Genomic DNA, 15,027 nt, shown 5'->3' on the forward strand with positions numbered 1-15,027 from the left:
CTTTTAAACAAAATCATTTTTAAAAGATAAATAGGTTAATCATTCTTAGTCAATGTCATGAATTAGAATTTAAATTTTGGTAACTCAACATCCTTAATGAACAACTCAATTAAATGAAGGAAATTGAAAATAAAAAAGCTATACAAGTATTCATTATAATTGAAACTTATCCAACCTTCACATGCAGATTTTTTAATAAAATAATATTATTAAATTGCAGATAAAAAATAATTAGTACGTGGCTAATGTGTGATATATAAAAAAATAAGAAATATTTTTAGTACAAATTTTTTTCTTCTATATATTTCCTTCTGCGGTATTTATAGATATATTTATAAAATTAGGATAAATATTAAATAGTATATAACTTAGTCGCAGCAGGGCTGAGGTTTTATTTGGGTCAGTAGGTTGGTCCATTTCACTATTCTGGGCCGAAGCGTTAAAGTCTAAATAAGCCCAAAACGTAAAGGTACACACACAAAAAAAAAATACAATTTGAAACTTCGAAAGTGGGGTTGAAAGGATGAATGCATTTCCACTCCAATCTAAGGATCCCCAAATTTGAATTGTATAACAGCGCCAAAATCACGTTCTTCATCGATGTGAAAGCGAAGAAGAAATTCGGCGATGGAGAAGCACCTCGTGGAGATTTTCGAGCGGAAGAAGCGAATAATCGAGCAGTCGCGTCAACAGTGCCATCTCTGGGAGCACCACCTACACTCCAAACTCCTTCTCAACGGAATTCCCCCTCCTCCGTGGCTCTGCAACTCTTCGCTTCACGCAGATCCACAAGGTAACATACTCTTCCTGTCTTTACTTTCTCTTGCGCATTCACGACTGCGATTTAGGTTTTTGACTTTTGGTAGAAATAGTTTCAGTTAGCATCTCCATTGTACTTATGTATGTGCTGCAACATCTCGACCAATTTGAACTTAATTTGGGGATAACTTTTTCTCTCTTGACAGAGTTAAACAAAGATGACCTCGTTTCTGAAGTTGTGCTTTCGCAACCGCAATGTAGAGTTCCTTTCCCTGGTGTATACAGTAATTTGCGTAATGAACGTCGTGCTTTAGAGGAGTTAACTGCAGGGCGTGGGGCTTATAATTTGCCAGAATGCTCCATCAACAATGGTGTATGTGCCTCAAGTGGGCCTGCAGAATTGGATTCAGATGCTGTATCACCACCCCAGAATCAGATTGAAGCAAGTGCCTTGGAAATTCACCAAGACCCAGCTCTGTCTCTGGCAAAGTTGCAAAGGTCAAAGTCGAGGCAGAAGGCTTTGGAGCTACGTAATAGTGCAAAAGCACCCACACGATTGTCAGAGAACGATGACGACGACGCTGGTTTCTGTGCTGGCACAGTTTCAGGAGCTGTACCCCTGACTCAACGGGAAGATGTAATGGAGTCGGACGTGGTTAAAGAATTTCATTCCAATATCCAAAGTTGTTCCATGAATGAAATGGAACCACGTGATTGTGTAACTAATTGCTCTGGCCAGATAATGAAATCTAAAAGCTCGTCTCAGAAGAAATCCAATTCTTTGAATGTTACTAGTTCTTCTTTAGCAAAGGGAGATGCTCCTCCTCTGGATAATTTGAATGATTCATTGGAGATAGTCAACCAACCATGTTGTATGAATGGAAGTTTTGCCGTCAATGATGAGAGATTAGCTAAATCTAAAAGTTCTAGCCAAGCGTTGAAGCTTGACAGCTCCTTGGGCAGTGGTAAAGGAATTGAAGTTTGTAGTCTTATGCAACCATTCACAGATGCTGACTCAACGGATGTAAGCAAAGTTATTGGTTGCAGCAATGAAAATGGAGGGAGTGCAGTTAAAGATGGCAACTCCTGCCTAAATAAACAAGAAAGTAGCATTCATAGTATGATAAAATTACTTAGAAGTGCCTGCCCATCACCAGGGCATGATCTTTTCATGACTGGTGGTTCTGTAGAGTCTATTGATAAATCAGCGCCATCACCTCAACCTTTAATTTCGCAGGATCCTGTGGTGTCCGTTGTTGGGTCCCTCAGTTGTGAAAATAATCCTGATTTTTCTATGGTAAATAGAGGATGTTCTAGTAGGAGTGGAAAGATCGAAGAAGTATTGAAGTCTTCCAGATCCAATATCTGTGAAAGTGATGCCTGCTTCAAATCTGCAGGTAAGAAATATTGGAATGTACAGCTTACCGAACTGGATGCTAGAAGGTTATCTTCAAGTCCAAAGTATTCGAAATTAGATATAGAAAATGACTGGAGTTTTGCAGAGAAGGAAAATGTTGCAGCACTAGTTGCTTCTGGAAAGATGAGAACTATGGCTACTTGTTCACACGAAGGATCATTAAGGCCAGTGACTTTACTAGAAGAATCAGAATACGTCGAAACAGTGGTGGATGAAAAAGTCTTGGATGCGCAAGAAAATATACCATCTGATGCCATTCCTAATGATAATATTCAGCACAGGTCAGCTGCAATTGTTGGTGAAGTTGATGAGGACTGTCATGGGTTAGTTGAAGAAGATCTTTCTTGTGTTAGCCCTAAGTTTGGGCTGAATCTATCAATGTCAAAGCAGCCCTCTGATTTCATTATGTCTGTGAAGCCTATGCAGCTTAATTTTGATGATATAGAACAGAGAAGTATGAGCGGAATTTGTTGTCCCGATTTGAAAGAGGGACAACAGGGAGTGCCTCCAGGAGAAGAATCTCTGAACGCGTTGGAATCTTTAAATTTACTTGGAGAGGAAATTTCTCCTGCATGTGAAAGTAAGCAGAAGTCTTTTGGGGACATACCTTTGATGAAAATGCAGGAAGTACTGATCAGAAAAGAGGGGCCACATATGGAATCCCGCTCAAGCCACTTTGAGGAGGAAGGCATAGGTAGGACAACACTAAGTGCTGTGTCACCAGACAAAGAGATACGTATGGTGCAGAATGAATTCTGTGTTGTTACTTCTTCCTTGCTGAAGCAGTCAAGTCCTTCGATAAATGCTGGTGAAAATTTATCAAGAAGTTTGTCAGAAGAAGTCATGCCACTCAAACTTGTTTTAGTAAACAGTAAAGTAAAAAATGGTGGAAGTGGTGCTAAGTTGGCATATTCTTTTTCTGAGGCAGTTTCTGGAAATGATCTGCAAAAGTCCACGGGTGAAAGTGTTACAAATTTCACCGTTGGGTCCTTAGTTTCTGCTCCTTTGGAAAATGTGAATGTTAGTTTGGCACAACCGGCCCCACATACCTTGTGTCAAGATCGGGACTTGTTGCGGCAGACATTGCTCAGTGATGGAAAAATTACCAGTTTTTCAGCTGACTTCCAATTTTTAAGAAGTTCCACTTATGATGTTGGGAATTCATGTCCGCAGCACAAAAGAAGGAAAATTGAAAGAGAGGGATATTTACCTGCCTCTTCAAACCTCTTGGAAAAGTCACGTGATTATATTGACCCAAGACCTGCTAGTAGAAGTTTGATTATTAAAGATGATAAACCGGAGGCTGCCCTAGAAGTACAACAGTTGCCATCTGACCAAGAGGAGGATATAGGACATCGATATGTGAGTAATGGCTCGACAAATGAAATGCAATACAACGGGGAATGCCAAGCAATGGAAGAGACTTCACCGAAAGAGAGCAAAGAAGAGGTACACAATATTTTGTTTTACTTTCTGAAAATTTTAAATACATATGAATTTGCGCTGTAATAAGTCTGCCTGCATTAGATTTTTTCTTGAGGATTATGTATTACATGATTTTCTTTACACTTTGCACTAGCAGAATTGATGTGAACATGCAAAATCAAAGTGTACATCAGAGAGTCTTGGTTAACATCTTTGAATTTTACCGTCAAAAATTATTGCTTTGGCATAGACATAACCAGATTCATTATATTCAATGATTGCGAGCTCCTTTAAAAGCTATTTTAGATATCATTTTTATTTTGAAAAATGAAAAGCATGGATTTCAACTTTCTTCCAAATTTGGACTAGATTTCCAACAATGCCGATGCGATTCTCCCAGGAAATCTATTTAAAATTGGAGAAGGGAGAATGCTGGAATTGAGTGATAATTGTGTCATTGCGGAGTAAAAGTGATGTAGCAGAACTTTGGTTGCAAAATCAGTTTCTCATTAGAGCAATGATAGAAAACTAACAAAGGGTAGGAAGAGAGGTCACTTAAGAATCCGAGGTTAAAACTGAATCCTTATTTGGATTGAATCCCTCACTTAAAAATCCAAGGTTAAAACTGAATCCTAATTTGAATAGAAAAAACACTAACGTTATACAAAAAACTCATGAAAATTAAATAAATTCCCTGAATTAAGAAAAAAAAAACTGTATCAGATAAAAATGAAAAAGATTCCAACCGATGATAAAACCCCATATAGTAACTCTAATATGCACTGTGTAACATCTTCACATGGATCGAAAAAGTCTATAATTTTTTACTTCGTTTTCTTCTATCTTTTTGAGTCTGTTGTTTAAAGATTGGATGAGAGTGGATGCAACATTTCACGGTAAATGAGCAAGTGGAAGTGAGAATATAGAAAGAATGCATGTGAAGTGAATAATGTAAGAAATGCATTATTCACTTAACTAAGTTAAGACAATGTTAGAGATAAAAGTGAGAATCCTACCTTGGTTAATAATGCATGTGAATCTTAACAAATGTAAGAATAATTTAGGTAACCTGATATTAAATTAGAAACATAAGTGTAGAATAAGCTACTGTTATAATTTGACATTGGTTCTTTAATCAGGAATTCTATCTTGACTTGCTAGATAGAAATACTATGGAATTGTGTGATCCATGTAACCAAGATAGGATTGGTTGTTGTTTTTATATAGGTGTTTTCCTTTTCCGTTGAACATTGTTAGTTATATATCGCATGCACTACCTCACCTTCAACGAATACAAAAAAAAAATTGAATATTTGGAACAGTGGCACAATTTCTGGATATTGAATAATAAAGTTTCCGGGAAAAATGTTTTGCTATTTATTTTTAAAAATTAAGACTTATATCTCAGATGTTTTACTGGATCTCATTATTTGTCAGTGGCTTGTATTAACACATTGCATTTTGCAATATCTTACTACAGTGAATATGCAGATTTCTGTGTGTCGGTTTATTTATATCTGTAAAAAGATGCCTTTTCATTTTTGTATAACTTTCTGAATAGACTGTTTAATGGTTTTTCTGTTGGCAGAAGCTTATTGTGGACGGAAGAGAAAGCAGCGAAGACACCCTTCTGTTGGCAGTGGCAAATCCATCAGGTTTTGGTATTGGCTCAACGATAAGATGCAACACGGATGAGAAGGTGGCGTCATTGCATCATCAGGTTAATTGTGGAGGAGAAAGTGTAGAACGTCTGAGTTGTGTCGAAAAAAGCACCTCAAGTGCAATAATTTATCCGGAGGGAGATGCTAAATACTCAGATTGTATGTCTGCTTCTCCAGGAATGCAATGCTTGGATTTGGTTGGTACAGATGAGGCTTTACCTGAGTTTGAAGGGTTCATTATTCAAACAGATAGTGCACAGACATGCATCGCTGGAGATGAAATGGAATTGGAAACGATGGATCTTTCAAATAAATCAATAAAGAATGCATCCGTTGGTAAATCTAGGTTTATGCATTCTCCATCGTACAGATCCTTAACTCCATACAAGTTACATAACATACCTGAGCTCTATCAGTCTTTACCTAATGGACTTCTGGAGGACTTAGGTATAGGCAGTTCTCTTTCTCTAAGCGATGCGAGTCCAAGGTCCCTTTCTGACTACCAACCAAATTGCAAGGGCCAGTTCACTTCCTCAGTTCAAACCCTTTGGGATCGAATTAATTCAAACTTTGGCAGTTCAGGAAAGCGTAGTAGTTTAAAACTAGACCTTCCCTGCATTACTGAAGAAAATGAAATTGTTGATGAGATTGCTGACACATTCCATAGGGGCGTTGATTCCCAAGGAATGGCTGGATCACATAAAAGAAAACCTCTAGCTGAGATTGTAGATGATGCAAACCATTCTTTATCGGATTTACAAGATGATGTATTCGCAGGTAGGCGTGATGATGTTGTAAGCACAGAGTTTAATCTGAGCGGAACTTGCAGTAAGGTGAAAAATAAGCTTGAGAATAGCAATAGGAAGAGATTCACAAGAAAGGGGAAGGAGAACCAGAATATATCTCTTGGAGCGAATGATGTCAAGCGGACCACAGAATCAGTTCACAAAAGGCCCGGTAGGTCAAAGTTATCTGGAAAAGATAGTATGAAACGTGGCCCCGTTAACAATATTGTATCCAACGTTTCTTCCTTTATTCCATTAGTACAACAAAAACAAGCTGCAGCGGTTGTTACCGGTAATTAATCTTATCTGTAATAATAAAGGTTGCCTTATTTGAAGATTGCCATTCATCTTGACATGGCCATGCAATTGGTCATATAATTATTTGAACATGTAGGCAAAAGAGACATCAAAGTGAAGGCCCTGGAGGCAGCTGAGGCTGCCAAGCGTATGGCAGAAAAAAAAGAGAACGAGCGCAAGATGAAGAAGGAGGTGTTGCGACTTCAGCGAGAGAAGGTAGAGCTGGAGCTGCAGAAGAAAAAAAAAGAGGAAGAACGAAAGAAAAAGGAGGAACAAATGGCAACAAAGAAGCGACAAAGGGAGGATGAAGAAAAAAAGGAGAAAGAGAAAAAAAGGAAGCGTGTTAATGACATGAAGAAGCAGCTGCAAGAGCATGAGAAGGTACGGGGAAAGAAGGAAGAGTCAGAAATAGAACGCCGAACTACGGTAAGATAACATTCCCTCGTTCTCTCTCTCTCTACTTTCAGGAAACTAATAATACATGGGCTGTCTGATCTAGGTTGAAGAAGTCCATGAAAACAAGAAATTATTGGATGCAAAAGAAAATCAGAAGAATTTGCGTGCGCAAGACAAAAGAGAATGCAATACGGTGAAAATTTCTGAAAATGAATCGTTGGCCATGAGGGATTCAGCAAATTATAAAACAAAAGAACCGCGTCCTGAAAATTCGGAATCTGCGAATGACTTTGATAATAATGGAAAGGTAACATTTTCTGTGGCCCTCTTTGTCATCGTTAGTATTCATATTTGGGATGATTTCATACCACTTTGTTCAAGGCTAGGAGTAATATTTTCCCACTGTAGAAATAAGTTTTCTTTTAACAATACATGACATTTATTTCCTTGTCAGTCAAATAGTGCCAATGTTTTTAATGCGTTGTCAAATGATTTTAGCTTTGACATTTGAAATAACTTTAGCTTCTACTTGTACTGATCGAGGAGACAGTGCTTGTAGTAGTCAATCATACGTTTCAAATATATGAAAATTGTATTTTGGACTTGCTTTCTTGCTTTTCTAATCATCCGAAGATTTAAATGCACATCTTTATAGTTAATAGACAATTTAATCAAAGCCAACGATGATGGTGATTCGATAATCGAAGACACACTTCAGGAGCAATCGTACGAGATCTCTCCTTATAAAGGTTCAGATGATGAAGATGAAGACGAAGATGAGGATGACATGCCCAATAACAAGTTTATCCCTTCATGGGCAAGGTTTGTAACTGTTCGAGTTTTTGGAGCGTCATTTTTAATTTGATGTCGGGGAGTTTGACTTCCTTTATAGTACACGTGGGCCATTTTGTTTTAAACTGAGAAAGAAAAAAAAACTTTAACGAGTGTAAGCGTTTGGCACCAAGAATATATAGTGCTTTAACTTCCAGTAAATAATCAGATTACTCCGGTTGGTGATAATAATTATTGCTTGATGGTTAGAAATTGGTTGAAATTTTGGCTTGTCTAACCTGAAACATTGAATCTGGTTTGCTTTTGCAGCAAGCATAGCCTTTCTCTGATTGTTACTTCCCAGAAAACGGACCCAGAACTGATATTTCCTCAGCAAAGTTTTTGTAATATAGCAGAAGGTAACCCTTGAAATTTATAAGCTGTTTATATTGTTATCTGAAACTAACCACTAATTGCATTCTTTTGTAGTTCTCCTGCCCCGGAAGCTACAGTTACGGTAGCACAGCATATTGATCTTTTTAACACGGATTCTGTGTTAAAAGGTATGTTGTTTCTTGACATGTATGTAGGGAAAGAAGAGTTTTATTGCTTTATTAGGAATTATGATGTGAAAAAATGTTATAATATTCTATCCTTTTGCAAACTTAATCATATTGCCATAGTCGTCGACGGGTAACATTAAACTAAATATTTATTAATTTATGCTACATTAATGAATAAGTTTAACTCTGACAACTGATATTATGATGATGCACCAATACCAGATTTAATGAGTAATGGATTTATTTAATTTTCATTGTTTTGTTTCACTTTTATTTTCAGAATATGGTGGAAGGTTTATTTGTTTATTTGTATTATATCAATGATTTATCACTCTTTTGGAATGAAAAAAAATAATAATTGATATTGGTATGAATAATAACAAACGTGAATGGGAATAAAAAGTTGCTTTCTGGACATTTTTTTATTTAAGGAGAAATAATTTTTATTTTGAGCACTGAACGTTAATAATGTGAAGTAGTAAGATTTTTTACTGGACCTACATTTTCCGAACGGTAAAACTAATACTTCGCAGACTATATTTTTACCCTATAAAAGGTTTCTAACGAAAACTGAGAATAACGTTAGTTACTGGGTTTGTTTACTTGTGGCAGATTTTTGTTGAGGTTCACAAAGAATTAAGATGTAGCCGCGAAGATGATGAATATTAAGATCATTTGATGTGATGCATCCATCTTCAACTCAGCTGCTTCTAACGACATTCCTTTTTGTCGGAATTATTTTGTAATTTGTATAGTATTTGTATTTGTAAGTCACTGTACATATAAGGCATTTCCTCTTGTAGTAAAGCGAGGAGATCCTTTCATTGAAAACGCTTAGTTTGGATTACATCTGTATTCAAGCTTCCGCTGAAGGCTTAAAAGATTAGCTTCGCGAATGTCAGAATACTTATTAGTTAGATAATGTTACTCTATTTTTAATTTAATCTAATAACATGCACAATTATACTGTTCAATATTTTGTTTCACTTGGATTGGACCATAACTGAATAGCCAGTGCTGGTGCGACCTATGTTTCAATGGCTAAGGTTTAATAATATTAATTAATTAATTGATTGAAGTTCTTGCCACGGGCTACTTTTACAAAGTTGGGTTAACTTGCGATTGTCAAGTGAAACCACTGCAGGATCAAACGTTCAGAAAGAAAGAACAGTAGGTAGTCAATGTAGGATGGTCATAAACTAAAAACTTAGTAGGGTATCCTCGGTACCTAAATAAGTTTTAATGCAGCGAATGAGAAGAGTCATAGTATACAAACAAACGCAGATTTAAAGACACTTGTCCTTCGTACTTTACGACAGACTAAAATCAATCATTTGTATCAGAAAAAAATGTTCCTATGCGCTAGTTGGAGTTAAAAGAGAAACATATACACATCAGAACTTCACCAAAACTCTCGACAGGAACAGAATCCATCCTTAAAGTGGTGAAAACGGTTTGTATCTCGAACAATAATCTCCCTGCTAGTAAACTTGGACATAAGTTTCATAAAAATGTGGCAATCACCACAAATTCTGAGGTTTTTCATAATCCTAATTGGTATACCACTAGGCAAACACATCAATCCAAAGGTAATGGCAAGCTTCTCACTGTGGTGCCTCAAAAGCATCTGTTTCCTGCTCTCTTCCACATCGTGGAGATCATTATCGGTATCCACCTTATAATTTAGCTTCTTCAACTCTACCACTAAATCATCCAACTTGGCATAAATCTCATCCATTTGTGGATGGTTTCTCTCACCAACAGTAAATGAATGAATTTTATTTCTAATTTCAATCCAACTTGTACCCCTCTCCTTCTTCAGATCATTCTCTCGAAGAAGCTTCCTCGCTCTTGCAACTTCGTCCCACTTTTTATTAGCTGCGTATACATTTGCTAGCAAGATGTGGTTTCCTGCATTATTAGGCTCCATTTCAAACAGATGCTTGGCTGCAATCTCAGCAAGCTCAATATTGCCATAAACTCTGCAAGAGGCTAAAAGTGAACCCCACATAGAAGAAGTTGCATAAAATGGCATTCTCTCTATCAATTCATAAGCCTTGTGAACGAGTCCTGCTCGACCGAGAATATCAACCATGCATGAGTAGTGAAGAACACTCGGTGAAAGTTTGTGCTGTCTGACCATGAGATCAAAATACTTCTGTCCTTCTTCATATAAACCCATATGACTGCATGCATTTAGTACTGATACATATGTTACTTCATCAGGAAAAAAGCCCCTTTGCTGCATTTTTTCAAATAAGACCATAGCCTCGGGTGCATAAGCATGTCTAGCGAACCCAGAAATCATTGCATTCCATAAAACAATGCTCCGAACCTCCATCACACCTTGAAACACAAGATATGCTTCCCTTATGCAGCCACATTTGGCATACATGTCTATAAGGGAGGAAGAAACATATATGTTTGACCCAGATCCAGACTTGTGTGAAATGGCATGCAGTTGCTTCCCTTCAACCAAAGTTGCCAGGCCTGCACAAGCACTAACAGCTGATGATATCATAAAAGGGTCCTGCTCTAAACCCATCAACTGAGCATTGTGAAAAAGTAACAACGTCTCCTCATGAAACCCATTTTGCACATATCCAGCCATCATCGAACTCCATGTAACAGCATTCCTTTCAGGCATACTATCAAATATCTGACTTGCATATTTTATTGAAGAGCACTTGGCATAAACATGGAGCAAAGCAGTTCCAACAAAACAATTTGAATCTATAGCAGCCTTAATTGAAAAAGCGTGCAACTGCATGCACTCAAGAATAGCACATTTGAAGGCACACTTGCATAGAACACTGGATATGGTAAATTCATTGAATGGGGTTCCTTCTCTTTGCATTTGAATTAATAGAGTTAGAGCTTCCTCCTGATCCTCGTCATTCTGGGTAAGTGCTCCAATCATGGTATTCCATGAAACTAAGCTTTTCACTGGCATTTCATTGAATTTTTTGCGTGCACTATCAACTAAAGAACATTTAGAGTACAGGTTAATCAGCATATTTGATGTTAAGACATCCATTTCCCAGCCAACACGAATAATCTGAGCATGGCATGCTCTTCCTCCCACTGATGATCTTGTTTTTGCACATAACTGCAAAAGATAGTGCAAATTTGACATACGCTCCTCGTGAACAACATTTTCAACCATTGAGGGCTCCGATTTGCCCTCAGAAATAACTGATAATTTCCTAATATGGATTCCATAACAAGCACAAAATCTCTCACACCTTCTCAACGTTTTCATATCATTGTAGAGATCAAAGAAAAGTAACGTGCCTTCAGTATCCAAACCGGCCTTAGAAGCCAAACCAGTTTATTTGAAGGTGCATTTTAGCTGAAGAATATGAAGATTGGGTGAAACAAGAGGTAGCATGTCCAATCTTCATCTCACAAAAGGTGCTTGTTTGAGTTTAAATTGTAAACTTACGGTTGAAGATGCTCATTTTTCAAACTCAGTAGGCAAAAAGGACTCCATCTTCTTCCATTTTAAACTGAGTATCAAGACGCAATAGAGGTTGAACCTAGTTTACTGAAAACCACTTTTTGAGCTTAAGGGTCTTCCAACTGAAAAACCAAACATGGCCTACATTATTCAAAATAGAAGCATTGATGAACACATAAATCTCATACAGGTCGATCAACAATCTTATCAGTTATTTCAATTCCAGAACATGATTCATAGAAAGGATGACAATTGTTTCGGTTAAATTTAACATAGGATAGTCAAAATCAAACTTAGGCAAACGGTTCTCTAATCTAATCGTTAATTATGGCTAAAATTCAATCAGTAAATAGCAATTGAAATGCAGAAAGTATGATTAGTGGTGTGAGAAAGGAAAATAAGTGCTGGGAACAGTTACATACCTTTGTCTGTGAGAGATAACAAATTGAAAGCGAAGACAGGTACACCGTAGCAAAGGTGGACGCCACAGTCGGAGAACCACGCCCAACACACCCTAACCTGCTTTTCTCTTACATTAATCATATTGCTATTGCTACCTAGTATTTTGAAATTACTATACTACCAAATTCATAATAAAAAATAAAAAGTAAAAATTCAAGAACAAAAATTTCCTTTAATGAATATTAATCTTAAGTAAATATTTTAGCATATAACTATTTCATTTTAAAATTTAAACAAAATCATTTAAATTGTGATTAATAAAATATAAAAAATGTACTATCTGCCTAAATAAATATTTACCTCTATCAAATGTTTATATTTCTCATAAAGATGTCAAAATAGGTTTCAACCCGTAAACCAACCCAGCTTACCACGGATTCGAGCCGAGTTGGGTTAAGAAAAATTCAACTTTTTTAAAAGTGGATTGAACTCAACCCGGCTCACTTAATCCACGGGTTTAATGGGTTCGAGCCGAGTTGAGGGTGGTTTGACCCACTTAACCCACCAACATTTTTTTACAATATTTTTTTTAATTTTTTTAAATAATTATTTACTACTTCTAATTATATAGGTTCACAATTTTATATTTTTAAATGTTAGAATGTTGCTCAATAATATTTGAATAGTTTGAATGTTTAATTAATTTGATTGTCAAGTTATAAACTTTGATATTTTCATCTTTAACTATAATCTTTATAGTAAATTACTCAAACAACATCTTATTAACAATTTTTTCTAAATTAATATGACAAAAATGTGTAGTTTTTTATTTATATTTTATTGAATAACATGACAAAACATGTGTAATATTAGTATGTTTTCTTGAACTATATGGATACTTTCTTGAAAACAACTCATCATATATTGGTGGTGAGCATGATGAAAACATTGGTTCTTGATTTTATTGTGATCGTCATCGCATGGATTGTTTAAAAATTATTTAAATATTTAAATACTTAAAAATAAATACATAAATAATTTTTTTATGTAAGTTGGTGAGCCATCCCAGTTAACCTACAAACCCGTGGTAGGTTGAGTCGGGTTGCAAAATTTCTGACTCACCATAAACTGAGTTGGATTGGATTCACTCATTTTCAACATGGCTCGTGGTGAACCAACCTGTGTGAGCCGGATTAGTTCACTTTGACATTCGGGTTGGCTCACCCAATTAAGAAGTGAATTAGATTTCTAAGCGTTGTTTTTTTAATCAATTTCCGTACTGGTTCAATAAGTAACTATTTTGGGTTATCAAACTTACCATTAATTTTGTTTCTTAAATGATTATTAATGAGTGCATAGTTTACAATGTATTAATTAAACCGATAAATTTTGTTAAAATACATAAAATGGTAGTTTGCTATATTTTTGTAAAATTAAGGGGTGAATGGAGAGAAAAGGAAGTTAGAAATAGCAGGTCGCTTTAGGCCCTATGGTAGGTTTGGGCCCTTATTACCGAAATTTGAATCAAGTCCAAACTTTGATGTGGATCAATTCTTAAAGCCCAAAAGAATATGTATATCCATTAAACAGTTTGCTCCTGTTTTTCCATACCAGAAGCAAACATCAGTAATATGGCGGCTAAACAGTGTGTTGAGATATGCTTTGAGAATGTTTTTTCTCTTTTTGTATAGTTATTTGCACAAACAGTGACATTGTTGTTGCTACATCCATAAACTATAGGAAAAGAAATCAAACAAAAATCCATTCTAAATCAGGTATGTACCCGAAAAACTTTTTATCACACCTCACCATTGACATTCTCCATTTCTTGTATTTGATTAAGAACGACAAAAATAATCAACTACTAAGGTTGCCCAATTATTCAAATATTTTATGCACTCATTGGATATACGACACGATAGCTTCATAATTTGTTGAGAAAGTGACAAACGGAAACAGGAAAAAGAGGAAAAATAAGATGCAGAAAATGAAAATGGAGTGTGGTGTGTGGACCTCACACAGAGTTGAGTTGAGTAGACAACTGAACCAACCCATCTTGTGTCAGTGATCCAAACTCTTTAACTCTCTGATCACTCATACCAATTCTCACACTCATCATCATCATCACAACTTGCTTTCAATTCAATTCAGAAAGTCTTTTCAGATCATCCACCATATCTTAACTAACCAAAAGCTGAACCAAAGAAACAAAACAAATACGAGATACCAACCCATCATAACAACAACAAGAAGAAGAAGATCCCTTTTTCTATACATATACTTCTTTTCGCGATGTACTTTACAGAAAGGCAAAAGAAGCAATAGAGAGAGACACATAGGGTGCAAGTTGAGGTGAGAAATGAATATATAAATGTATAAACATGAAGAGTGAGTTAATTCCCTGATTGGTTTTCTGATAAGATCTTTTGATCTGGTCCTACTATTTGACAACTTTGTCTTCACATGTTGCATGAGGGCAGAAAGAAAAGAGAAAAAGAAAGAAAAGGACTTGAAAAATTATTACAAGTAGAAAGAGTAAGGGGAATCAACACAAAATGCTGCACTTTGAATTCTTTTTCCGAGACCCAAATCAAATCACTTGAAGTTGACACATTACGTTAAGTAGAATGTGAAAGTTAAGCATAGAAAAACAGTGAGGTAAAGTGAGTGTTGTGATGGACAGACAATAGGATATCCGATGAAATTATAAAATACGATAATGTTTGCTTTTCATATGTTCATTACGAAACTGACTTTCGGCGTTGAACTTTGTCCTTTTGACATTAGAAATTAGAATCCAAGTAGTGGTAGGATTGAGAATAATCCATGTCCATTTGTTGACTGTTTCGTGTGCTGCTTTCACTTCTTTGAGCACTGTTAAACCTAAATTTATATATATATAAGCATCGATCTTATCTCTCACACACACTCACACCAAAGATACTCGACAAAGAATGATGAGAAACATTAAGTCAAGGATGCTGACTCGAGTAAAGTCCTCTTATACATGTCGCTTTACCAGAAAAAGGTTTTACTGTTTGATTAAAGTCACAACTTGGATTGAAAATTCTCGGAACAAAAAAACAAAGAC

General features: G+C 36.1%; 2 protein-coding genes across 2 annotated transcripts; one reads left to right on the forward strand and one right to left on the reverse strand.

The window, feature by feature from the left end:
- Window positions 1-460: 460 nt before the first annotated feature.
- WYR (inner centromere protein, ARK-binding region protein) lies at window positions 461-9,048 on the forward strand. Its single transcript, XM_028081554.2, has 9 exons — window positions 461-793; window positions 966-3,625; window positions 5,190-6,339; window positions 6,442-6,770; window positions 6,844-7,047; window positions 7,396-7,562; window positions 7,842-7,930; window positions 8,001-8,074; window positions 8,687-9,048. Exons 1-8 carry the CDS (start codon window positions 628-630, stop codon window positions 8,030-8,032), a joined length of 4,797 nt encoding a protein of 1,598 aa, XP_027937355.1. The 5' UTR covers window positions 461-627; the 3' UTR covers window positions 8,033-8,074; window positions 8,687-9,048.
- A 295-nt stretch (window positions 9,049-9,343) lies between these two features.
- On the reverse strand, window positions 9,344-12,077 carry LOC114190461 (Pentatricopeptide repeat (PPR) superfamily protein). The gene is made up of 3 exons (XM_085676097.1): window positions 11,957-12,077; window positions 11,126-11,183; window positions 9,344-11,049 (listed from the first exon to the last, which is right to left on the reverse strand). Exons 1-3 carry the CDS (start codon window positions 12,075-12,077, stop codon window positions 9,477-9,479), a joined length of 1,752 nt encoding a protein of 583 aa, XP_085532223.1. The 3' UTR covers window positions 9,344-9,476.
- Window positions 12,078-15,027: the final 2,950 nt, after the last annotated feature.

This window comes from Vigna unguiculata, chromosome 7, assembly GCF_037176805.1.
Source record: "Vigna unguiculata cultivar grain cowpea cultivar isolate G323 ecotype 2 chromosome 7, ASM3717680v1, whole genome shotgun sequence".
Classification (NCBI taxonomy): Eukaryota; Viridiplantae; Streptophyta; class Magnoliopsida; order Fabales; family Fabaceae; genus Vigna; species Vigna unguiculata.